At 44.4% G+C, this 27,219-nt stretch overlaps 1 protein-coding gene across 10 annotated transcripts in view; it reads left to right on the top strand.

Moving 5' to 3' along the window:
• Nucleotides 1–27,219, top strand: part of Pdzd2 (PDZ domain containing 2) — a 362,396-nt gene that overhangs the window by 328,100 nt on the left and 7,077 nt on the right. For all 10 annotated transcript variants that reach the window (XM_047555256.1, XM_047555263.1, XM_047555261.1 and 7 more), the window contains 10 exons: nucleotides 1,686–1,767; nucleotides 3,235–3,269; nucleotides 4,005–4,161; nucleotides 4,835–5,640; nucleotides 8,204–8,348; nucleotides 13,884–17,919; nucleotides 18,727–18,844; nucleotides 22,140–22,241; nucleotides 22,924–23,194; nucleotides 25,730–25,864. In XM_047555256.1, the coding sequence (XP_047411212.1) occupies nucleotides 1,686–1,767; nucleotides 3,235–3,269; nucleotides 4,005–4,161; nucleotides 4,835–5,640; nucleotides 8,204–8,348; nucleotides 13,884–17,919; nucleotides 18,727–18,844; nucleotides 22,140–22,241; nucleotides 22,924–23,194; nucleotides 25,730–25,864 (5,887 nt within the window). The remainder of the gene's footprint in view (nucleotides 1–1,685; nucleotides 1,768–3,234; nucleotides 3,270–4,004; nucleotides 4,162–4,834; nucleotides 5,641–8,203; nucleotides 8,349–13,883; nucleotides 17,920–18,726; nucleotides 18,845–22,139; nucleotides 22,242–22,923; nucleotides 23,195–25,729; nucleotides 25,865–27,219) is intronic.

The following is a 27,219-nucleotide window of genomic DNA, read 5'->3' on the forward strand; positions in this document are numbered from 1 at the left end:
TGATGTGATTATGATTTATGTGTTTGAAATGTAATGCTCAATCCTGTAGAGCAATATTTATAATAATTAAGGCAAGTCACTAATCCAAATATTTATTTAGGCTACATATTATTTTGCTGCACAAAATTACCACTCTAAGTTTGAAGAATTCTTACCTTTAAAAAAAGAAACTATAAAGTTTCTAATTATCTTTTGAAACAGTATCATAGTTCAGTATATGTCATGCTTAAAAAAAAAATCTTCCCATGAATAATAACAAGGAGAAAAACTAATAGAAAAAAAGAATTCCATAAATCTATCTTGATACTAACAAATATAGAAGGAAAGAAAGTTACAAAATAGTTGTTTTGAAGACTTAATGACAATAATTCAGGCAAGAATAATCAATAATGCTAAAATTGTGGGGTAAAAATAAATTGGGGATCAAGATATTTATAGTTTCAAACTGTTTCCTCACAGATTACTTATTAATGACATTACAGTGGACGAATCTGACAAGTTGCATCCTAACCAAAGAGATTCAAGTTATCATCACCATTTATGAGACACATTGACCCTTAGTGCCTCTGGAAGTGCTGAGAAGGAAACTTTTTTGTAGTTTTTCTGCCAAAAAAAAAATGCCTAATCTGAATCTAAGCATGAGGAAACTATCAGACAGATCCTAATTGAGGGTTTGGGTTGGCCTGGGTTTCTTCCAAAATATAAGTATCATGAAAGACAAAGAAAAGCTCATAACCGTTTCTGATTAAAAGAGACTAAAGACTCTTGACAGCTAGAATGGATTACATTCTGGATTGCCAAAAACAATTTTTCTGTAAAACATTATTATGCAAAGAAGTTGATCCATGATGATCAAACACAGGTTCAAAACAAAAAGAGCCTGCACCAGAATGTAAATCGGTTACATCTCTGTACGTGCTATTTGGTTCAGTTGACCTTTTTTTCTTGGCAAGACTTCGCTGATGAAGGAAGCCCGGTGCTAATTTGCATTCGAGATAATAGTCTTTATGTCACCACAGGTTGGTGTCAGACTTTCTGTGAATTAGTTGCAACCCACAGACACACTTGGAGTAGGTCTTCTAAAATTAGGATGGTATTGGAACAGTTTGACAGAAATTGGAATATGATGTATATATTAGTCGTCAGTGAGAAATTGCCCGAATCAGACAATAGTACCATGGTTATCTGAGAGAAAGTCCTTATTTACAGGTGAAAGATCATGAAGTCTGCAACTTGCATTTGGTTTAGCAAAAAGTTGTAATCTGTGTGCACACACACGCATGCATACAAAGGGGGCATACACATAAATGTGACAAGATGTTAAAAATTAATAAATCAAGGTGAAGAGTGTACTATTCTTGTACTTCTCTTCACATTTTTTGTAGGCTTTAAATTGTTTAAAAGAAAGAATTGGAAGTGAGTGTTCTAGAAAGAGGCAGATACAGTTGTGGCAAGGTACCTGAGCTTGGGAGTGAAGGTCTTGTTATACATTCATTCTTTGAAGCAACCCATTAACCCAACTGTACTTACTGTCCAGAGTTATTGCTACAGAGGATGGTCATAATTTTTGACCATGTGGTTTGCCTTTTTATCTGCATTCAACTTGGACTCTGGTCTCAGCTACTTTTATTGGGGGAAAATAAATAAATAAAACCATCTAATTTGTGCTTTCTGCTGAAAATCAGGTTTCCGAGCAGGAAATGGATGAAGTGATAGCACGCAGCACTTATCAGGAGAGCAAAGAGGCCAGTTCCTCTCCTGGCTTAGGTACTGTAATTGCACATTTTCATTCAACATTTAGAAGAGTGTCTCATTAAGTTCACCCAGGGGGCGCTCCCCAGTGCAATAGTATTGAATTCCGTAATTATCAGGGTCGGTGAAAGTAGCTGTCAGAGAGAGTCATTGCTTTCTTGTGGTTGGTACTTTTTATTTCCACAGTTATTTAATGTGCTTCATTAAAGATCTAATCATGCATGCTTCTTGTACTACTTTCAAATAATTTGCAAAAGTGAGTTAACAGCATTTCATGTATTTATGCACGATTCATCCGAAATGCTGTAGATGAAATGAGATGATACCAAAATATGAGTAATTTGATAGATGTAGAGTATTACTCATCTAAAAGCCTGAGATTTCTTTATATGGATCTAAAAAGTTTCAATGTACAGAGAGTAATAGAGGCAGCAAAAATCATGATTTCTCTGGTAAGTGGAAAAGCTCAAGCAGAGAAGGAGTGACCAGGAGTGTCATATGAATTTAGAACTATGTATTGCATTTTAAAACTAAAGTTTCCTGTAGCATGGAAACTTAAAGAGACTCTTCAAACATATCTGAGCTGGAGATTTTACTGATGTTCAGATTGATGTCCCAGAGGAAAAAGGAACTGAAATATGAGTTACTGGTTGTCAGAGAAAAAGGAAGGCATAAGATTTTTTGGCAACCATGAAATACTCTGATTATTTGCATCCATAATTAATATATTTGAAGTAGACTCAGCCATAATAGACTCTTTATTCAACCATTCCATTATTCTGACCTGCCTGAAAGCTGCAGTTTCTTAATCCCAACATTTCCACTCTATCAGTTAGAAAAGATTTTATTAAGCATGATCCGCTTGCCCTAAATCTCTTTTGCTTGTGGCATAGAATTTAAAGTCTAAATGCTGAGCTTTTCATCCTTTTAGTTAAAAATTAAAATAGCTATCCATCCCTCTCCCTGGTTCTGTCATCAGTTTCTTGGATGATGTTCACTTGTTTCACTTGTTCATTCATCCTTCAACCCATTCAGCAGATACTGAACACTTACTAGATAGCTCTGGGGGGCGGGGGGCGCCCATCAGTCAATATCTCTGCTCTATCAGTCGTTATAGTCGAGGAAGACAGATGAGACATATCCATTCATCATTAAAGTTTCTTATGGATCTGGAAATGGAGGTGTGTCATATAAAAGAGTTTGAAAATTTGGAGTTTGAAAATGACTGGCATCATTATGGAGGTGGTAACATTGGAGTCAGGGCTCAGATCATGAGCAGGGTCTTGGGAGGTAGGATAGGGTGGGTCAGGGACCCAGGTAGATTGCACGCCTCACCTCTGTGCACGGTCCATCAGTACTACTGTAGCAAAGGGAGGTTTTTGTTTAATATGCTTGGTGTCTCCTTTTCTAGTTAAGTATGTGAGCCTACTTGTGATTTGAACTTCATCATTTTGACAATATGGTGAATTCTTCCCCCTACAGGTACTCCCTTGAAGAGTCCCTCTCTTGCCAAAAAGGTGAGTCAAGACATGCTGCTACCTACCTCACTCAGCTGGACCATAACCAATTCCAGGAGCCCAGAAGTCAAGCCAGAGTGCCAGCACATATTTCTGCCCATGAGTCCTTTATGTCACTTTTTACAGGAAATAGCAACCATGCTAATTTGAGAACAAATACCCAAGTGTGTCTTTCTCTTATATATTCATCCAGGAAAAGAGGAGAGCAATAAAATTGAAGAACCAGAACTGCTGTTTGAAAAGTAATTTTTAAAAACTGCTCACTATTAAAGCAGGCCTGAGTTTGGGGGGACCTGTGACTTTAAGGAAATGGTGGAACATTTCTAAATCCTTCTGGATCTGGGTGCAAGGTCCCCCCACCCCTAATCAATTGGCTGGGCTAGTTGGCTTGGAATTTCATTCTGGGTTCTTATCCCTCCTCTAGTGGTTTTCCTGGGATGGTTGATAAACTGCTGCTGTGGCTTTTCTGATCGTTGCCAAAAATGTGACCACCACCACTCCCAAACCTCTAAAAACAGGGTCTGGCCAGAACAGTCACCTTTTCATTCTGTAGTTGTTAATTTAGCCATCCTAAAAAGTAAATGGAGATGGGCGTTTACTATCATGACTGTTTTGAATGACTGAGAATTAGAACAAAGTGTTCTTGCAAAGATAGGAAGTAATTAGTTTCAAATAATCTGCTTCTGGTGCATTTTCCAAGAAAGCGGAGACATCCAGCATTTTCTTCTCCAACAGGACTCGTTAATTTCTGAATCTGAACTTTCCCAGTACTTTGTCCACGATGTCCAGGGCCCCTTGTCCGACTTCGTGGTGGCCGGCTCCGAGGATGAAGATCACCCAGGCAGTAGCTGCAGCGCTTCGGAGGTCGGCAGCCTGCCTCCCAGCTCCTCCAGTAAGCAGGACGGCCCCCGAGGCCCTGGGCTCCCTGCATTCCAGTAACCAAGTGCTAGTTTGTACCTCTCCACTGGAGGCCATGGTGGTTTAACTTCTCTGGTGCTGAAATAGGAATAGAGAACTGGAAAGCTTGCCTCTGGTTGAATAGAAGCCATCTTTCTATGCTGACTAAACATAGAGTTTACTCTTGGTAGATGCAGGCACAGGTAATGACAGGCCACCCAAGGAGACAGTAAATGGGCTGAGTGCACACTTCATTCCCAGGTGGGGAAGGCTGCCAACCCATGCTGCAGATGGAGGGATCTCAGGTGACAGAAAGGCCCAGGTGGGGAGACACATCATTGGATGCATCCTTCTACAGAGAAATTCTTAACAATAGCTTTTAGGTTGGACCCAGCAGCCTGTGAAACATCATGGAAATCAAAGAATTACAAGTTTCTGTCTCCAGACAGCACACAATCTAAGTTAAATTACCCAGAGAGTAAGGGTTAAAAGGGTGGGGGGGTGCCAGAAGGAAAAGAGCCTGAGAAGTCATATCATTTAAGCGTGGTGTCCAGGAGCCCAGGTTGCGTCTGGCAATTGTGAATGTGGAATGCTCCTGTGGGTTCAATTATAAGACCAGGTCAGATTCATTAACTTGATTTCACTGGACTTTTCTCTGCCCCCTCCAGCTCACAAGGAACCAGGAAAAGCCAGGGCCAACAGCCTTGTGACTCTGGGAAGCCAGCGGACCTCTGGGCTCTTCCACAAGCAGGTGACCGTTGCCAGACAAGCCAGTCTTCCTGGAAGTCCGCAGGTCCTCAGGAACCCTCTGCTCCGCCAGAGAAGGGTCGGCTGCTACGATGCCAACGACGGCAGTGACGAGGAAGAGTTCAGCGGAGAAGGGGACTGCATTTCACTCCCAGGATCCCTCCCAGGTCCCAGCAGGCCTCTGACAGAAAATGACACTAGGCATGTCTTGGTGACCTCTTCCAAGGTCACAGATGTCAACAAGCAAGAGGAACAGCCCCAGAAAATACTGGTCAGCAAGGCCTCCTCAGTGCCTCTCCTGGGCAGCTCATTGTACTTGGAGGAGAGTGTTCCAGAGGGTATGGTGGATGCTTCTTCCCAGCCAACCAGCCTGCTGGGCTCCTCAGAGGCCCCCAGGAATGGCCCTGGAGGCTCAGGAAGAAAAGAACTGTCCGGATCAAGGAGTTCACCCAAATTGGAATACAAAGTCCACATAGACACCCAGTGTGTGAAGAACACAGAGAACTCAATTCCCCCGCAGAAGAAGAGTGAAAACCTGATGTCCAGGCACAAACCAGTAGCCAGGGTCAGCCCACACTGCAAGAGGCCCGAGGCGGAGTCCAGCTGCTCAGAGACGGCATCCCTGACTGGCAAGGCAGATGGATCACGTGATCAGGACTTAAAAGTCCAGACCACTACTGTCAAAGAGACCATCACTGGTCTTCCACCAGATGGAACTGTGGAGGAGGTAACTGACTTTCTCTGTTACTTTGAATCTAAGCGAATATTGTGTGAATGAATATGGGCTCTACCTGAAAAAAAAGGATGCTGATTGGAGAAGTATCTTTTGGGAGAGTCATTCACTAAATGGGTGCCTATTAGCATATTGGCAGGTCATCAGTCATGAGATCATTCAGCTAAAACATGCGATTGCTCCCTCACCTGTGCACAGGGCCTCTGGTCAAGGATGGAAAGGCAGTACAGTGTGGGTGAAGCACAGCCCTGGCCTGGTACCAACTGCTCCACTGACTAGTTGGTTCAAGTTGAGTGATGACTTAAGCAAGTTATTGAGACTTTCTGAGCCTCAGTTCTGGCTGTAAAACAGGGCTGGTGATGTCCTCCTGGTCAGGTCAGAATTGGGGGAGCCATCAAACCTATGTGCACAGGGATTCTCTTCAACTGATAAGTGATTCTTATTCTAGCTTGATTATTATTATACCTTAATTAGAGCTACTCATATCCATGTTATGAATATCACATGACATAAGGGAGTGTGTTCACTTAGAAACTTATAAGGCACCCACATTAGATGCAAGTTAATTTTATATTACTACTTGGTTAGAATTATCTAATTGTTCATTTTTTAATATTTTAATGTACCTCTCCTTTAACAAGGACAGAGTAAGAGAAATTAATGTTATTTATAATCTCCTCAGCATAAATAATTTCTCTTGATCTCTGAGCAATGAACCTGAGATGACTTAATAAGGCCATATTTGAAGATGTTTTTAAGTGGCTTATATAAAAATACATGTAATTAGACCCAGAAATGTAAAATCAAAAACACTATATAAGGCCAGAAGTCTTTTTTCCCCCAACCCTATTAAAAAAAAAAAAAAAAAAAGTAGAGTTGGGCACAGTGGCACATACCTGTAATTCCAGAGACTTGAGAGTCTGAGTCAGGAGGATCACAGGTTCAAAACCAGCCTCAGCAACTTAGCAAGACCCTGTCTCAAAATAAAAAATGAAAAGGATGGGGATATAGCTCAGTGGTTAAGCACCCTGGGTTAAATCCCCAGCCCCCCAAAATAAAATAAGATAAAATAAAAATAAATAAAAAATAAAGTAGAAATATACACCTTTTTCCCCCTCAAAATTACATCTTACCTCTAACCAGCATGTATTTTTGTTTTTGTTTTTTTCTTTTTCCAACTTATTCTATAATATAATGTTTAACCAATGGGTATGCTCCTTCTTTTTCAAAAAGTATCATAATCAGTTTTAGATCATTATAGAACACCAGATGGGGATTTTTATTCATAATAATGTCTGTCTATTAAAAATAAGAGCTTTTGTAGCTTTGAATTCATATTCTCATTAAGAACTTTTGAGCAGCATTTAAAACTTTGGTGCAAAAAAATTTTTTTCACAAAACTTTTTGTTCCAAAATTTAATTTTATTTACATACAAAAAAAAAAAAAAAAAAAGAATGCATTGCTCTAAAGTACCCTCAACTATTGGAAGTTAAAAGCAAAACCAGAGAAAAGCTGTTGATGAGCAGGTTGTTTTTATTGCTTTTATTTAACCCTTTTCATTAAGATAAAATGTACATAATGTAAAATTAACCATTTTCAAGTGCACAGCTCAGTGGCAGTGGGTGAATTCGTGATGCAGGGCCAGGGCAACGGCCACCTCTGTCCATTCCAAAACTCCCCGCTGCTTTTCCTTACCCTTCCCGTACCTCACTGGGCCGGAATGGAGTTAATCTAGGCAGGTTCCACTCAGTTGGTGATTGACATTTTACGAAACGAGGTTTCACAAGACTTGCTCCGGACAGAATGCTCCGCTCACCTCTTCTCTGCCGCTGCCGTCGGGTCACTTTCTGACTCAAAACTCAGTGGATAAATTCCAAATCCGATTTAACTTCCTAATAAGTTTTTAAAAAATTCTTTTTTGCGATAAAGATTAGATAGAAGAAAGGAGGATAAAGTCATTGACACTTGGCCTGAGAGAAACCTTAAAATATTAAATGTCAGTTTCATTTTATCCAGATTTGTCATTTCCCTCACTGCTAAACTAAGGAATTGACTTCATAGTCTTAGATATCTCTAAGTAGTATTATAACAATACTGTCTTCCATCTCTAGAGTCTTTTATATGCCATTTTTATAGTGATTCTCACTTAAGCATCTTTTATTTAAAATTCCATAATGAGACTGAGTGAATTTTATCATTCACATTTTTTTTTATTTCTTTTTTTTTTTTTTTTTTTTGGTTGTTGATGGACCTTTATTTTATTCGTTTATTTATGTGCAGTGCTGAGAATCAAACCCAGTGCCTCACACGTGGTGTGAGTGCCCCACCACTGAGCCACAACCCCAGCCCTATCATTCCCCTTTTAAAGCTGCAAAAACTGGGGCATAGGAAAGAGGAACAAGATCATGCCCCTTCCAGAGTCTGGATCTTCTGTCTCCTACTCCACGGCTCTTTTGACTTTTCTCAAACCAGCTCTCCTCTGCTCTGTATGACATTGTCTTATGATGCAGAAAACCTGAAAGCTATTAGTAGTGACTTGTGTTGTAATTGTACCAGGAACCTCTGGGGAAGCTGACCCCTGGGGATGGATGTGTCCCGACTGACTGTGGGCCCGCAAGTATTCTGTGTCATCCAGACACCGGACATCTCACAGAGAACCCACCTGAAGCTGCACCAGAGCGGGGGCAAAAACCTGTGACTGGTGAGATTATTTTATCATTTGTTAAATTTAAAAATATCAAGGCAGCTACCCTAATAAAAGTGTTACCTGTGGATAATTTCAAGGAGGGGAAAACCTCTTATACAAATTTATGATGTTTGAATGCTACCTTCATTTAACGATTTGACTAGACCATTGTGTCTAACTTCATAGTTTTAATTCCATGTTGATCACATCCATTTTCAGTCATCAGCACTATTTTCCCATTTGGTGACACAGATGAGACATAAGATAAAACAAGGATTTTCCACCCTTCAGAATCTCAACACACTGCTTATGTGAAATCAAGTGCACTGAGAAAATGGCGACCAAAACCTCCACAAGGCAAAGTAAAACAGTTAATATTGGAAGCAGTGTGGATGAGAGATGGAGAGATGTTGTGGAAGCAGAAATCATGTCAAAATCAGTTTGACAGGCAGGTGTGGTGGGGCACACCTGTGATCCCAGCGTCCCGGGAGTCTGAGGCAGGAGGATCATGAGTTCAAAGCCAGCCTTAGCAACTTAGCAAGGCTCTAAGCAACTCAGTGAGACCCTGTCTCTAAATAAAGTACAAAAAATGGCTGGGGATGTGGCTCAGTACCTAAGTGCCCCTGGGTTCAATTCCTGGTACCAAAGGGGAAAAAAAAAATTTCAATTTGACCTCCCAGGATCTTGTAGTCATCCAGAATAATGTTGCAATATGAGATTTTCTAGTCAGGTTGAATTAAATAACTCGTTGGCCTTGTTAGTGGAGATTACAAATTTGCATTCTAAACTTGCACTTTGGTGGGGACACTTTTCTCAGTGACTGAGAACCCCCTGGATGGCCCCTGAGGTGCTGGCGGTTCCTCTGCAGCTGCCCACAGGTCTTTACCTATTGCAGTTCCCACTCTCTGATTGGTGAGCACACTGTGGTGGAAGAGGGACATGAGAAGCCTCATTGGTAGGGCTGTCCTTATAAATTAAGAATTTGGAAACTCAGAATATCAACCCCTAAGCAATATTTTGATGGCTACTCCCAGAAAAAATACAGGCCCCTCATGCTTTATGATCTGTGATTCTTTGTCCTACCATTGATGAGGATGTTACCATGGTTTCTGTTCTTTGTGGCTCATACTCACTCACTGAATGAACACGAACAAGGCAATTTTCATGAATAGTTTGACTTTTTTGCAACTTTAAGGGGGTTTTTTTTGAGGGAAGCGAAAGTTACATGGAGGAAGCCCTCAGTGTCACCTTTCAAAAGAATGCTTGATTTGAGGCCAACATGACCACACATTTTAAGAGTGAATGTTCTACAGAATGATCCTCTGGAAGTTTCTGTGGAATGCACTTTTGAAGGGGAATTGAAGGGGAGGGGCAACAAAGGAGCATTTTTTAATCACCATTACCAACATCTTCCTGATATGCAGCCTAATGCAGAACATTCTTTCCTTTCTCTATGTGAGGAATATATTCTAGGCAGGCAAGTTTTCCTGATTTCTGTGAGTTTGTAACTTAAGTCAGTGGGCTTATGCATGTAAATTTCTCCTGGGTTATATTCCATGTAGAGAGACATCTAGCCTACTCCTCCCCACGTCCATCCCGCAGAAGAGCCATCTGCTCCATTGCTGCGGCTGTAACCCTTCCCACTGCAGGTGTGTGGGTGCTCTCCTGTCTCTCCTCTCTGAGATAATGAGCCCTGAGAAAGGAGCAACTGGGCTCCTGGGTATTCACTAAGCAACCATTAATGCTAATGCCAGGAACTGATACTTAGTATTTGTGCTGATACTTAGTATTTGTGCTATGTTCGATTAACATATAATTCATGATATCCATTATCATCCAATTCTTATATGTCAGCGTCCTCATTTTGAGGACTAATTGTTGAGTTGTAGTGACACACTGACACCCTCTAGGCTTTTGGGGTATATGTGAAGTATTGTACATTTTACCTGGTCCCAAGCAAGTCCTGAAGGTACGCACCTCTAATCCCACCTACTCAAGAGGCTAAGGCAGGAGGATCACAAACTTGAGGCCAACCCCAGCAACTTATCAAAACTTCATCTCCCTGTGTCTTAAAAAAATAAAAAGGTCTGGGGATGCAGCTCAGTGGTAGAACACATGCCCAGCATGTGTGAAGCCCTGGGTTTAATTCCCAGCATGGCATTAAAAAGAAAAGAAAAGAATAAATAACATCATCCCTACAATTTTTTTAGAGCTTCTGGCTCCTTTTTGTAGATTTTTTTTTCTCCTTCCCAGTTAAAAAGCTATCTGTGACCAGATGGTCCTGCTGACAAATTGACTGCTAGTCAAAGCCCTCTTTCTTCTAATTTTATTATAAGTAGCTCAGTTGCTTTTCAATATGTAGGAAGGATATTCTTCAAAACGTATTCTTTTTTTAAGGTAAAGATCCCAAAATGCGTAGCTGATCAAAGAAGGAATACCTTACCTTTTTTTTCCCAACACTTCTTAAGATTCCAAAATAATATATGTGCAGCATGACAGTGAAGCACACGTGCACATATGCAGGCTCCTTGGGTTCAAGCCCAGGCTTCAAAGTTGGACCAGGAAATTGACACTGGGCAAGTCACTCATGTCCTAGGTCACCCAGACCATGGTTTTTTTTTTTTGTTTTTTGTTTTTTTTTTTTATGTTTGTTCTTTTTTGTTTTTGTTTTTGAGGAAGCAGTGAAGTTTTTCACAGATAACACTTGGAGCACTGTCCAGTAAACAATATGCATTCAATAAGTTATATGCACTTGGTTTTTCTAAGAAAAAACATGTATTTATCTGCCTAGTCTATAATATACATGAAGTAAGATACATTCATGTGCACCCACAATTTTTCTATGGAAATTTTCAGAAAGGAATAAAGATCAACTTGCTATTGTACACAGGAGTGATTAGCCAACCAAGCAAGATGTGCCCATTGGGAGGTCTGACTTAGAACGCAGGACTCCTAGTGGATGACTCTAAGAAACCAGGAGGAAGAGGCAGCCCCTGAAGCAGTGTGCAGAGTGCAGAAGCCCTTGTTTGCCACTAAAGTTTTAAGTAACTGTCATGAAATGCATGCATGATTAGTATTTAAAAAACTGAGAAAATAATAGTTAAGAGAGAAATTGTTTAAATTAGCATAAAAATCACCTAAGCCCCAGGAAAAACCTCTATTAGTATTTCGCTATGCAGCTGTGTGTGCGTGCGCATGCTTGTGTGTGTGTGTGTGTTTGTGTTGCTGGTATGGAACCCAGGGCCTCATACACTCTGGTCAAGTGCTCTTCCACTGAACTGTGTCCCTAGCCCACTATATAGCCTTTTAGTCCTGTTGTACATACATGAGTGTACGCAAAACATATCCATCATAGTCCTATACTATTTCTTTAAAAAAAAAAAAAAAAATTCACTCCTGCATGTACCTGTACCTAACAACCGTCTTTACCTCAGATAGTCAGAAAATAATTGAGCCAGCTGCTGTGTGACAAGACTGATCCAAGTCTGTGTAATCTGTGTGGCCCCTGCAGCTGTCCTATGTCAGCCCCTCCACAGCAGCACATACGTGGCCTTCCTGAGTGAGGAAAACTACACTGATGTCCCCAAGTCCTTCCACACTACAATACCATGAGTGACCGGGGCTGGACCTGTGGCTCAGGGCTGTGCCATTACTGGGCATTTTGGGGTTTCCAAATGAAGCATTATTTTGGAAGGTAATATAAAGGATGCCTTCGCATAACTTAATCTCCCTCAAATAAAACACTTTGAAGATACACACTTTGCTATTGCAAAACTTGCCTGTGAGAGGTGTGTTCAGTGAGTAAATCTGAAACTAAAAACTCTTTCAGTCTCCTCCTTTGGTCTCATTGCTGCTTTCCCTCCCTGTATTTGGTGTTAGTAGAAGCAGGAAAATTATGGGGCTGGGGTTGTAGCTCAGTGGTGGAGCTCTTGCCTAGCCTGTGGGAGGCCCTGGGTTCAATCCTCAGCACCAAATATGAGTAAATAAAGTAAAGATCCTTCAACAACTAAAATAATAATAATAAAGAAGTAGGAAAATTATGCTTTGAGAGTCCAGGAAAGGCTGAGCAGAAAACAATACCTGGATGTGGCTCTTGGTGGGCCCCGGCCCCTACAGTGGGCCCAGGAATCTCTGTGCCTGTCTCCGTGACCCACCCTTGCTATCGCCACATGCCGTCAACCCAGAGGCCACATAGTTAGGGTTTAGTCAGAAAGTGGGCTGTGGATTCAGCTTCCTGAGATGACTCCTGGCTCTACCACCTGTGTGTGACCTTGGACATGTTGCTTAACCACTCAACGACTCCATTCTTCATCTTCCCAAGGCAGATGGTCACAGGGCGTTCCCCACAGTATTGGGAGGAAAATTAAATGCACGGGGACTCTTAGCATGGTGCCGACCTTCACTCCTAGAAAAACTCTTAGTGCTAAGTCCTAATAATTAATTCATAATTATTCACAAAGGAACTTCAGAAGGAAAAAACATGCAGTTAAGATGATTTCATGTGAGAAGTCAGGGGTGTCTAACATTTGGGGTAGATGACTGTTCTCAAATGAAGAGCATTACTGTGACCCTAAGAAAATTGCTAATCCTGGGGAATTTTTTATGCCAATCTCCCCACTGACCCCATTGCCAGGTGCTGTGTACCAGAGTTAGACAGATTAGCCCAAGAGTATGCAGGACATTCTGAGGAGCCACCTGCAGGGCAGAGTAGCTCTTGAAACCTGTCCCTTGAGTGATTTGACTTCCATTGCCCCTTTCTTGCCATTGTGAATGCCCGTGCTTTCTTACCTCTCTGCCTTCATTCTGCTGCCTTTCTCACCTTCGTTCCCATCACTGCCCAAACTGTCCCTCATGAGCCCCCTCCAGTCCCCACCCTCCATGGAAGCTTCCTGCAACAGCACAGCCTTCCAGTTCTCCCACTCCCCTGAGCCTCAAGACAAGCCAAGGCCCCTCGTAGACATAGACCAGAGTCCCGTCCATAGCATCTGCCTCTGGGTAGCATCTCTTGTGCTACAAGGAGGCCCCTAAGATCAGAGATTAGACCGTCTGATGCTGTGCCCTGTCCCTCCCATCCCACAGCCTGAGGGACAGCCCACACATGATGGGCCAGATGCTGGGACTGAATGAGAGGCGAGGCCTCTGCCGAGTCCACCCCAAAGCTAAGGACTCACACAGAACAAGCACTTTACTCCTCCTATAGCTTCTGCTGTCAAAGAGCAGATGGTGTAAAGAAACCCAAGGATCTTGGGTGTCGCCCATCCTTAGAAACCAAGAAAGAGAAAAATGGGCAGGCTTACACGTTCATCCTGCCAGCTAGTCTGAGTTATTTTGGGGCAATGAAAGCCGTGTGGTGTTTGCTAGATGTGAGTGCCCTGTAATTTGAGAGACAAAAACAGACAGACAAGAAGGCCCACGTGTAGGCTGCGGAATGTCCTTCTAAAAAGGAAAAAAAGGCTGAGATTGTTTACAGTTTTAAGGGAGAGGGCTTCTGTTTTTCTCCCAATTTCCCCTTCATATTCTCTACCACTCCACTTTTTACTCTTCACACAGGACCAAACAGCCCTCCAGCCCTGCTCCCTTCCCCAGGGAAGAAGGAGGCCACCCATCCCGACCCCAGCAAGACCTCCGTGGATGCATGTCAAGTCAGCTGGCCTGAGAAGGCTGGCCAGCCTCTGCTGCCCAGGGTCGTGGGGCCTGAGGCCCAGGGCAGATCTGCTTTGAGGCTCCCCCATGAGGGCAGCACACCCCCAGGAGAGAAGGCAGTGGCCCCTTCTGACTTTAGCAAGACTCTGGCCAGCTCGCCCCATGGCACCAGAAAGGTAGCTGCCCCCAGGGGTGTGGGACCCGGGGCCGAGGCACAAGACCTCGTATCCCAGGAGCAGAGTCAAGGAACTCCAGGCAACCACCGCAAGGGCTCGGAAACCACAGAAGACCAAGCACCTGAGACCTCCCAGGCCGCTCTGCTTGAGGGCACAGATGCCGTGTCTGCAAGGGCATCGCAGGCCAGCCCCTCCTTGCCAGTGCCCACTGACAAGACCAGCGACACATGTGATGGTGTCTCGGGGCACTGCTGCCCCCTGGGGAGCAGACAGAGCCCGGTGACAGACATCGACAGCTTCATCAAGGACTCAGAGCCTTTGGAAGCAAGGTCTCAGTCTTCTCAGAAAGGGGACAGCGGGGGTCACCAGGGCAGCTCTCAAGGTGGGCCGCCAGCAGGAGCTAGAAGTGGCAGTTCCCAGCATGCCTTGCCAATCACGGGTGACCAGACACCCTCCCCCAAGAAGACCTTGGCTGCTGCTCCCTCCACAACCCCACAGTGGGCCTCCCAGCCTTCGGTTTTAGATTCCATTAATCCCAATAAACATTTTACTGTGAACAAAAACTTTTTGAGCAACTACTCTCGAAATTTTAGCAGCTTTCACGAAGATAGTATCTCCCTGTCTGGCCTGGGCGACAGTACAGAGCCATCTCTCTCCTCCATGTATGGAGATGCCGAAGACTCCTCTTCTGACCCTGAGTCGCTCACTGAAGCCCCACCACCTTCCACCAGGGGCAGCTGGTCACAGCCTCGTTCTCGTGAGTCTTCTCCCAAGGAAGACACTACAGAGTCTGAGGAGGAACAAATTGAAATTTGTTCCACAAATGGTTACCCCAACCAACCCTCGACGACTCCCACTCAGGCTGCACCCTGCCCAGCTTTAGCCAAAGTTCTGCCATTAAAGCACAGTGCGCTGAGTGAGTCGGTGGAAAACCCCTGCGAGAGAGCCTCGTTCTTGCCAGGAGCCTCTTGTGCTTCCAGCCCAAACCCTCCCCAGCTGTTTTCACTCCTGGATTTAAGCTCTCGGGAGCAGGAAACTCATGCGGACATAAGCATTTCACAGGGTCACAGGCCTTTGTGTGCAGAAGAAACTGTGGAAGTAACCAGCGCTGGCTCAGTCATGGAAAACGGCCAACCTCCTGAAGTCATCAGGCGCTCTCACAACCCACCAGTCATGCTCAGCTCCCCCAACATGGTGAATGGTTTGGGACATGACCTGCTGGATGACAAAACCCCAGACAGACAAGAAACAAAGGCAAACACAACTGAAAACATGTACCCCTTCAGTGTGGACGTCCCCAAGAACGGAGAGTCTGTTTTGGCGAACCTACACATCTCTGAAAGTCAAGACCTGGATGACTTGCTCCAGAAACGAAAAATGATCTCCAGGAGGCCCATCATGGCCTGGTTCAAAGAAATAAATAAAAATAGCCAAGGTTCCCAAGGACAGAGCAAAACTGAAAAGGAATACTCCACCATGCCAGCCAGAAGTCCCGACTCCAAAATTCAGACGTTGAGCTCAAGCCACAAAAAGGGGGTGGCCATGTCTAATAGCCCTCCTCCGCTGAAAATGCATCCTGAGAATAAGGACTCGGCTAAAAAGGGTTCAGTGGAAACGCTTCTAAGTAACTGTCAGAAACCCAAGTGCGGCCCTAAACTGAGGAGACTCAGCATCAAAAGCAAAAGCAAAGTTGGCTCTGAGGCTCCTGCTGCTAATCCTGCTAAGGCTGGTGGGGCAGACCACAGGAAATCCTTACTTTCACCCCAGACCTCCCATAAAACGCTTTCCAAGGGAGCGTCACACCGGTTCCACATAGCTGACCAAGAAGAACCTGACAAAAACACTGCAGACACCCCCAAGGCTCCCCAGTGTGTGCTGGAGAGTAGGCCACCCCCAGCTGCCTCGGGTTCACTGAAGGCCTCGGCGTCAGACACAAGCATCGGCACGTTCGTTTCACCCCTGACCTCCCCCAAGACGCTTCCTGAGCAAGGTGTGTGTAATCGGTTCCACGTGGCTGTCCACTCAGAATCCAATAAAGGTTGCCCAGCCACCCCCAAATCTCCCAGGTGTGGACCAGATAGCAAGGCACCCTGTGTCTCTGGGTCAGTAAGTCCCACAGCACTCAGGAGCAGTGTGTCCCTGGCAGGGGTCAGACAGAGTGAGCCACGCACATCCAGTCAGATGGCCTCAGTATCAGAAGCAGCCCAACCTAGGGGGACCAGTGAAAGAGGAAGCAAGGGAATTGCTAGTGATCCCCTGGAAAGAACCAACCAGCTGAAAATAGTTGAGATTTCTTCTGAAAGAATGCCAAAGAGTGCATGTGGTGACAAGCCAGCTGAAAGTGACAGACAGGGAGGGTTCTTGGCCCAGAGCAACTGTCAGGAGAAGAGTAAAATCAGATTCCACCAGTCAGTGGAATCATCCCCAAATCATCCATCTTCCCTGGTTCCTCCCGCCTCCCAGGTGGAGCAGGAAACGCACCGATCCTTCAGTGTAACCAAACTGGCTTCCTCCTCCTCCCCTCAACTGCCGGCTAAAAAGGCAGATCCCTCCCAGGGAAGATCAAGCCTGATGTCAGACTCCCAAGGGATGCCCAAGAACGACATACAAATGGCCCCTGCTGGGGACGACCATCCCTACTTCACCCCAAGGCCAGCCACCAGGACCTACTCCATGCCAGCCCAGTTCTCAAGCCATTTTGGGCGGGAAAGTCATTCCCCACACAGCCCTGGTCGCTCTCCCCGGAACAGCCAGGTCCCTGTGACTGGCACTGGTCTCCCTGAGGCAAAGACCTCCAAAGGTGGTATTCTCGGCCTGGCTAATGGACAGGCTGTATACAGCGTAAAGCCACTGCAGGAAGCATTGAAGAACATCCCAGCCACCGAGGAAGGTGACCTCACCGCAGTCCAGGAGACAAGCTGTCTTGTCACAGACAAAATCAAAGTCACCAGAAGGCATTACTACTATGAGCAGAACTGGCCCCATGAATCTACCTCATTCTTCTCTGTGAAACAGAGGATCAAGTCTTTTGAGAACCTGGCCAATTCTGACCGGCCCACCGCCAAGTCTGGGGCATCCCCGTTTTTGTCTGTAAGCTCCAAGCCTCCCATTGGCAGGCGATCATCTGGCAGCATCACTTCGGGGAGCCTTGGCTACCCCAGTGACGCAGCAGCGAGGTCACTGAGACGCAGCTTGAGTTCCTGCAGTGAAAACCAAAGTGAATCCGGCACTCTGCTCCCACAGATGACCAAGTCCCCGTCTAGCATGACTTTGATTGTCTCCCGGCAGAATCCACCAGAGACCAGAAACAAGGATTCAGACCAAAAGAAATCACTCGTTCCTCTGGGAATCCCCACCCCAACGGTGACTCCAGCCTCTCCCGTCAAGAGGAACAAGTCCTCGGTGCGCCACGCCCAGCCCTCACCTGTGTCCCGCTCCAAGCTGCAGGAACTGAGAGCCCTGAGCATGCCTGACCTCGACAAGCTCTGCAGCAGCGAGGACTACCCGGCGGGGCCCTCTGCCGTGCTCTTCAAAACCCAGCTGGAGATCATCCCCAGGAGGTCGCTCGGCTCCCCCAATGTCCCCCCAGCTGCAGGCCTTCCTGGCCTCGATGGACGGGTCACCCTTTCATGTTCCGGGAAGGGTGGAAACAGGGCCTGTCCAGGAGGAAGCAGCCCTACAGCCAGTGAGCCTGTAGCACCCGGTTCAGGCAACCAAGTGGGTAAAACCACCCAGGACCTGCCTTCTGGAAAAAGCTGGTCCATTAAGTAAGTATCTGCCCTCCCTTTTATTTCGATAAACTTTGCTTTATTTCGGAATAGTTTAAAGTTTATATGAAAGTTGCAAAGGCAGTACAAGAAGCTCCCATGTACCTCTCCCCCAGCTCTGTTAACATCTCACATAACCACGGTCCCTCTGTCAAAAGTAAGGAGTTAAGGTTGAGCAATCCTATTAACCAAACTGCAGAGTCTATTCAGATTTCGCTAAATAAATTCCACTAATGTCCCTTTTCTATTCCAGGATCCAATCCAGAGTACTGCATTACATTTAGCCTCCTCTGTTTTCAATGTAATTACGGGAAACAAGAAAGTGCATGCAGGCAAGAGTTTGCCAAAATGTTGCTCCGAGGAGCATGTTCTCCAGGGGTACTTATTGAGCAAAAGCCACATGCAAGGGAGATGGGAAGGAAGAGGAGGCTGCACCTCAGGGGGGACCCAGGCCTTTGAAAGTGCCTGGAGTTCAATGGAATGTCAGCAAATTGTTAAATGTTTCACCTGAACCTACATATTGAATATGTTTCCAAGTCAGAGTTTCCACTAAACCCCTGTATCGGTCCCCTAGCATCATGGAGGGATCCCTGAAGCTATAGCACTCTCATTGCCACTGTCTGTGAGGGCCATTCCAGCTCAGCATTCACGGGGTCTTACTGTGGAGTAGGAATTACAACTAGAAGAAAACCTGAAGCTTGGAAAATAAGTGCCACAGAGTTGAATGGAGATCATTTCAAATGCATCCTTAGAAAATGGAGAAATTGCTTTCTTCTTTAATGTTTTTAACATATATTTGTTATTTAGCTTGGATCAACTTGAAGTCTCGGTGGGGGACCAGCAGAAGTTACAGGCTGTTTTGTCATCGGTGGGATCAAAATCTTCCACCCTAACTCTCATTCAGGAAGCGAAAGCACAATCAGAGGTGAGTGAAAATGCAGAGTGCAGAGGACACAGGAAGAGGGAAACCGAGGCAGCCTTAGTGGCCAGGTGTGCATCACCAGCTCAGCCAGCCAAGGGGGGGCGCTCGCCTCATCCTGGAAGGCCTACCCAGGCTGGGAGTTCTGCGGCTCAGCCTGACCCTTGCCTTGTTTGCTTCCAGCTGGCTTCAGAGGCTAGACCTTCATGAATGTTCACGTGCCAGATTGGTGTCACTGCTACTTTGATCCCTTGGTAGCAAGTTACCGCCTTTCCCACCCTCAGCTGTGGAGTTCCTCTGCAGAGGGTGTTCTAAGCAGGACTCAGAAATGTGGTTAATGACCACAGGTACTTCCAGCTTGTCATTGTGGACATAAACTAGTGAAGGGAGCCACCTGCTGGAGAAACAGTCACACGGGCGCAGCCTACTTGTCTCCTGAGGTCTAGGAGTTTCTGAACCCTTGTATAAGACAAAGGTGCTAATTACAAATAAAATCTTTAAATGAATCAGATGTGCCAATAAACAATTACAAAAGAGAAGATGGGTTCACAAAATACTACTCTAAAGAATAAAAGCTTCTCGGGACTATTCATAGAAATTTGAAAAGTAAGAATTGAATATGAGGAAAAAGCAAATATGAACAATTTTTCTTTCCTAGTATTGTATTTAGGTTACTTATTTCATTCACAAACACTGTTCCAGAAATTAAAATATTGCCCAGAGGATGCTATTTGAGGTTTCTCATCTAAGCAGCAATCTTGCTTTTTTTTTTTTTTTTGGCCATACTGGGGATTGAACCTAAGGGCGTTCTACCATTAAGCCACACCCGCAACCCTTTTGAGACAGTGTCTCAGTAAGTTACCCAGGCTAGCCTTGAACTTGCAATCCTCCTGCCTCCGCTTCCCAAATGGCTGGGATTCCAGGCACATGCCACCCCACCTGGCCAGCCCTGGTATCTAATAAGCTGGCAGGGATGGTGAAGACAGGGGAAGAGGGGAGCTGATGCCCTTTAGTTTCCCTCCCTTCTGCATCTCAGCCCACTGGTTTGAGTGTATGCAGTTAAGAAACAGCTGGGCACGCCAAGCGTGTTTCACTTTCAGTAAAAGGTGGTATTCCATCATCTCTTTAACTCCTTCAACTTGTTATAGTAAGCAAGCATGTCACGCAGGAAGGTCTCACTCAAATTTCTAACAAGGTGGGAAGGGTGGGATCACACTCAGCCAGGCCCCGCTGCTCCAAACATTTTATTTATAGTGTTAGATAATGTAGAGAAAGAGAAAAAGTCTCAACCAGCCTCATACAGCAGATGTACATGTTCAGGAACCAGAAATAAAGTGGTGACTTTTTCTGTGGACGGGATGCCCAGTGCTGCCCTTGTGGGCATCATCTGGGACCTCCCTCCCTCTGGTTTGATATTCATCCCTCCCTTTTGTGTTGATCAAACCTACTGTCATCAGAATACAGCTCACCGCTCTCCCCTTATTTTCTTATTGTCTTCCCAAGTTGATTTCAGAGGAGGGATGAGCAGAGAGATTCCTATTCTGCCATCTTTAGACTAGCAGTTTCTGCCTTGCTTTTTTTCCAGTGAATATGCTAAAAATGGAAGGCCACTACTTCCTGTGGCCTGTGGTGGTCCTGTGAGCAATGACGTAGGTCAAAACAAGCCCTAGTCTTCTGACTTCAGCACACCCAAGCCTTGAAGAGCATAGGATGGTCCATCTGGCTTCCTGGGTGCTGTGCTGAGCTTCTCAAGCAAAATTTGGCCAGTCAGTCAGCTTCTAGCACACTGGTATCCTCAGACACCCTGGAAAGAAACAATTTGAATAAATTTAAAAATTGGTGACAACACATACTACATTGCAGGAACACTATCTTCAAATGTTCTCTCTTTGCGCATTTGAATGTCTGGGAAATATTCATATTTCAGCATCAAACATTACCTCCCAGAAGCTTCACAAAGATTTTTTACTGCACCACGTGTTTCCATTTTTGTTTAGAAAGCCCAGTGGCCATCCTTCTGTCTGCTGATGTATGCTTGAGCACACAGCTATGGTTGAAGGACATTCTAGATCAGTATGTGGGCTTTGGTTCAAATCAACTTCTTAAGAGAGAGATAAAATACTTGGAAATTAGCTCTCATGACTTCCTAACAGGACTAAATACTTTCCTCTATTGTGTTCTCTCCCCTGCATATTATAGAGGTAGTTTCTGTCTCAGCGTTGTTTTCTCTCATCAAATCCATCTTTAAGGGTTATTTTTAGATTCTTGTTCTATTGCTGTGTTTGAGAACACCTTGAAGTGATGGATTATCAATCACTTCATAAGAACCAGAGCAATGCAGAGCTTTAAAAATGCTGCTGAATCATATCTCACATGTGGATGAAGGAAGTAAATTCAGAATAGTTAGCCCAGCCAGTTTACTTATTTTAAAATTGCTTATTTCAAAATTATCTTTTGATGATTGAAACAGGACAGTCTTCTGGTACATAATCCTAGGACACTACTAAGACTTTTAATCTCAGTATAGGTTGACAATTTATTTTAACATAGTTTTTAGGTTTTGTTTTTTTTTTTCCTTTCTGTACTGGGATTGAACCTAGGGGTGCTCTACCACTGAACTACATCCCCAGCCCTTTGAGACAAGGTCCTGCTAAGTTGCCTACACTGGTCTAAAATTTGGGATCCTTCCAAGTCACTGGGATTATAGGTGTACACCTCCACATCCAGAAACATACTTTATATTTTTTAACATTCTGAATACTTTATGACTGATAATTAATTTGCATCTGAAATCCAATAACTTAAATGTGCCAGGAGTGAGCATTTAAAACACAAGGCCTCTATGTGCTTTTATTCTGCCTCTTGACACTGGATCGTTTTTTGTGGCTATTGAAACAGGCTTTGCTAAATGTAGATGTAAAGAATTCTAGAACAAGGAATTCCCTTCATGATGCTAGTCTAAAGCATCATCCCTTATGATGCAACTGTCCTATAATCAGATTTAGGAAGATACAATCTGGTGCCTTAAATGGCTTGAAAACGGAATGCTTAATGGTCCCTGCCCGCATACTGGTTCATGTTCACCTTGCCAGGGGTTCCACAGCTACAGCACAGACCCTCGGTGCTTTCCATTTAAGCACTGCCCATAAGGTGGAGAGGTTGAGCTGGAGACTCCTGACGTTTCTGTGAGAGCTGGAGAAACACTGAGGCCCGTGATGGGCACCTATAGAGGATTTAGGCTGGACTTTCTCATTCGCACAGGGAATGTATAGTAAATTGTTTTCCTGTTTCTCTTTACTAGAATAAAGAAGATATTTGCTTCATAGTCTTGAATAAAAAAGAAGGCTCAGGTTTGGGATTCAGTGTGGCAGGAGGGACAGATGTGGAGCCAAAATCAATCATGGTGAGTGACAGTGTCATTAGGTTCTCAGACACACAATTGGACAGGACACAGATTCCAATTAGAACATTCAAAGGCTACTGAGTTGTGTCACCTGCTACTTTCGCAGAAATGGAAACAGAGAAAGTAGTATGCAGTATTTCCATTGACGAAGATGAGCGTTTTTAACACATGGCTGCCATGTATGGGCCAAACACCAATACTTACAAGCATGATTATCTATGTCCTTACAACTAGCCTAAATATTTTATTTAAGCACTAGAAAAACACGAGGCTCAACTGACCCTACTTGCATTTGCTTATAAAATTACTTCTTTCTGAAGAATAATAACATAAAATTTTGTATCACTCAGAAGCCTTGAGGTCATTAAGGCCACATTCATTGGACAAACCCAAGTCTCCTTTGTCCTTGTTTTCCTGTTGCCCTCAGATGCCATGCACATATTAGACACTGAGAAGGTGAGTAAAAGTATGTGCCAATGTTGCTATGGACATTTGTAATTCCATACCCCCACTGAATGATTTCGATCAACTTAAATATTTGTATGATTTAGAAAACTTGTCATGAAGAAGTTTTTTCACTTCACTACATGAAGAACCACTTCACTAGTGGTTACTGTCTTGCTATCACTGGAGGTCATAAATGGATTCTGACTTTTGTTCCCCTTTCCTTTCTCCTTTCCAGGTCCACAGGGTGTTTTCTCAGGGGGCAGCTTCTCAGGAAGGGACTGTGAACCGAGGGGATTTCCTTCTCTCCATCAATGGTACCTCCTTGGCTGGCTTAGCTCACGGAGATGTCTTGAAGGTTCTGCATCAGGCACAGCTGCACAAACACGTCCTTGTCGTCATCAAGAAAGGGAATGACCAGCCCAGGTCCTTCTCCAGGCAGGAGCCTCCCATGGCCAATGGAAAAGGGTCACTTTCCAGAAAGACCACGTCTCTGGAGCCTGGAACTGGTAAGATATCAGTTCAATAACCAGCATTCAGCTTAGACATTAAAGAAAATAATGGCCAATTCCTGAATCAGAAAAAGTAAATGTAGTGACATATAGTGTTTTGGGATGCTTCTTAGAAAAGAAGTATTACAAACAGTTTTTAAAAATTGAGTAGTGAAAGCCACTGTTGAAACTTGACAGCCTCTCCCAACATCCTAAGGAGGAGACACCACCATATTTAATCTCTTTGTTAGAACTTAAGTGGCTGGGGTAAGTAAAATCAAGGAATTCTTGTGACAGGGGAACAGTATTAAAGGAGGAATTTCAGAATGAGACTTGTCCCTGGGAAACACAAAGGTTGAGATTTTCCCCTGTTTTGTAAGAACATAAGGAAATGCAAGGGCAAACATGTTTCTGTGTTTGAAAACAGACTGCAGCCTTCATCTGCTGCGAAGGAGCCTGCTAGGAGGGATTCAGAGGCAGATCTTCTCTGTGCCCTCCGTGAAGTACTTCCTCAACACCAAGTACTGCTTGTTTCTGACCACAGGCTGATAACGGTCTCCAGATAAGCACGCACCTCCTGTCCTTACCTCTGCCTTTGGGAATGACCTCTCTCTAGTCCAGAAGGCAGATAAGGTCTACAGGAGTCCCCTGGGGCACTGTCTTCTCGAGGGACTTTGGTTTTCTTGTCAGTATCTCTCCTTGATGATCTGAGTATCTCTGCTAAACTTGGCTTCGTTGTGGCCTGAGCAATCTGTAAAGAGTTTACTGAAAATGGATTCGATTCCATTGAGCAAATGAGAAACTATCTGTCGAGGTTCCGCTACAGCGGCCCCAGGGTCCTCAGTTCTGCTCGTCAGATCTCCTCTACTCCTCGAGGGCTGAGGCCTTTCCCAGCACACGAAACACCTTCCTCATCAGACTCGCCTTTGCCCCACCACTCTCAAGCGTTTGGAGTATTTCCAGTGGGATTCTGGGAACTCAGTCTCTCAAAGGAAACATTTGGCACTTGATCCTAAGAACTTCCAGAGTTTCTGAGATTTTACAACTCCAGACCGTCCTATTATTTATAATTCTGAAGTATTTCTGTAGCACCTCCAGGCCACTGACCTTGAACCAGGCCCAGCGGCATTATCAAGCTGTAGGCAACCTTGAGGGCTGCAGCTCATCTATTCTTTAGGGTTTCCCCTGCCTTGGGGCTCCCTGGTCCTGTGCACTGTCAGCATCTGACTTAGGCCTGATACTATAAGCTGCGCACTGGAGGCAGCTAGAAAGCTTTTCCTAGAAAATTCTTCTACTCCATTAAATCAGAATGCTGAGAAATGGGACCTGGGGCCGGGGTTGTGGCTCAGTGGGAGAGGACTTGCCCAGCATGTGTGAAGCACTGGGTTTGAGTCTCAGCACCACATATAAATAAAAATGAGTAAAATAAAAAATCTATTAACATATAAAACAATATTTTTTTAAAAAAGTGGGGACCTGGCATCAGCACCTCTTTAGTGTTCCCAAGTAATTCCAGGAGGCAGACAGGAGTTGAGTGCCACTGTTTTTTGTTTTTTTTTTCTTTTTTAATTTGTTTTGATTCTTTTTTTCGGATTAACAGGAAGTAAAATCACCTATTGAAAAACTGTGCCACTCCCAGTATTAGTAAATGTCCTTCAGACCATGTGGATTGGCTTGAAGCCACAATAATGGTCTGGCTGTTAATGTTCAAAGGTGATGATGCTAGACAACCCAACAAATGTGTTCAAGTGGGCAGTTTAATTCCTTCCTGGTCCTTCCCCTGCCTCCCAGCTAAATGCACCTTTCTATCCAATTCTAATATCCTGGGCTGGAACAGCACAGAAGAAAAATTAAAAGGCAAGTTTACAATTCCTATTCAGACCCCAGCCAGGCGTCTCCCAAACTAGCACAGAGTGGGCGCCAGATCTAGCAGTGGAGGAGGTGTAACCATGGAAACGCTTCTCTCCACAGTGGAGCCAGATGCCAATAAAGGCAGCCAGAGTGTGATGAGGGCAGCCATGCCTGGAGGCAGGATTTCCCTCACAGAAGCATGATGCAAGGAAGGAAGCCCTGCCCAGTCCGGAGCTTCTGAGTCAATTATGACAACCTCCTGTCAGGCTAGGTCCTTTGGTGCTGCTGATCTTAGTACCAGACGGTGACACTGCTGCACGGGAGCCAAGGTAGCAGGAAATCCAATTCGACTCCCTGAGTGTTACTTCCATCCTCACTAAGATTCGTGCCACCAGAGCACTGGGCTTGGCAAGAGCAGTATTTTCTGGGGATTTCTGCTTGGGTGTAAAAGCATTCTCCGTGCTTGCAGGAAACACAGGAGAGCAGAGGATGCAAGCACAGCAGGAACGTAGCCAGGCACGCAGCTACGTGGCGAGCCAACCCTAGTGCTGAGCCCTTGTCTTGCTGAAAGGACTTCATGGGTTATAGGACTTGAGGGTGACAGAAGACTACAGTGCAGGAGTAATGCATCTGGGGGCCCGTGGACACGTGGCACAATGAGCAACCCTGCCATTTTTATCCTGCTAAATGTTGTTGCTACAGGGAGAAGCGGAGCTGCTCCAGGTGCTCTGTGTGTTGAAGTGCTGAAGACCTCAGCTGGGCTGGGACTGAGCCTGGATGGAGGAAAATCATCCATGTCTAGAGATGGGCCCCTGGTCGTTAAAAGGGTGTACAAAGGTAATGTCCTGGAAAGCTCCGTCAGCCTCCTCCTACCTTTCTTTCCACATGTCTCAATGAAAAATCAGTGCTTTCCATTTGGAAATCAAATTTATTTGATTTTGTTATTTTTTATTTATTTTATTTTAGTACTAGAGATTGAACCCAGAAGGACTTTACCACTGAGCCACATCCCCAGCCCTTTTTATTTTTCATTTTGAGACAGAGTCTTCGTAAGTTGCTGAGTCTGGTCTCAAACTTTTGATCCTCTTGCTTCAGCCTCCCAAGTCAGGCATGCACCACTGCATCTGGCTTCAGACTCATTTTTAAAAATCTAAAATGTTTTTAATGCTTTGTGACATATAGGGATTATTCTATGTCAGCCATATAGTTTTTTACACACATTAATACATTTCCATGTAACACCTATCAGGTGAATAATAAGCAAAGTAATTAATGGTACCAGATTCACCAGTCAGGAGTACTTAATACCAGCCAAGTTCTCACTGACTTAAAAACTAGACTGCAAGAAGGTAAGATAGGAGGTAGATGTTATTGAAATGGTGGTAAATATGAGGTCTCTTTATGAACTTGGATAATTAATTCATTTTATGATCTTGAACAGTTTTCAAAGCCTCTTCAGATTCCTAAACTGAAAAATTAATGATATGAGTACCAACATCAGTACAGAATTATATTTACAAATAAAGAGTGTAAACCCATTTAAAGTTAAAGAAGAGAATGTTACAGAATAAGGAGGTAAGCAAATAGTAACATCTGTTCTTAGCTAAGGATCGCTTTTTTTTTTTTTTTTAATGACCACTAGTTACTAATCTTTGGTGTATTTCTATAATTACATAGTAATTCCGAAGCCTCTCTCCACTCCTGATGTACAGAATAGGAAAAAAATTTCTTCAATATAGAGCTGTGCTTTAAAAACAATCTCCAGCTCCCTCTTGGCCTTACCCCATCTTAGAAACCCTAAAAGCCAAGTGGAGGAAGAAGTAAATGTGCAGGGTGAAGTGCACGTGAACTGCTGACCTATGCACCCCAGAGGCTACAAGAGCCACAATAAGGACCGCTGGAGGCCAGGGAGGCGGGCCCAAGTCCTTGGACTGCACACTGCTGTCTAGAACTTCAGTGGATCTAGAACTTTGCTGCATCCAGTTGCCCAAACCACCTTCAAGAGAGCTTGTGCATACCAAAACCTTCCCTGTTGGTCATTTGCCCTGAACTAGTTCTGTTCTCAGTTGTGGCCAAGAGTAACATGTGAACCATAAATGATCTCTTCTGCTATCCTGGCTGAAGAGCGGGTGGGGGGACAACACCTCTACAGATCAAAAGATGAAGTAAGGGCCGGCATGGTGGCACACGCC

Source organism: Sciurus carolinensis, chromosome 6 (assembly GCF_902686445.1).
Source record: "Sciurus carolinensis chromosome 6, mSciCar1.2, whole genome shotgun sequence".
Classification (NCBI taxonomy): domain Eukaryota; kingdom Metazoa; phylum Chordata; class Mammalia; order Rodentia; family Sciuridae; genus Sciurus; species Sciurus carolinensis.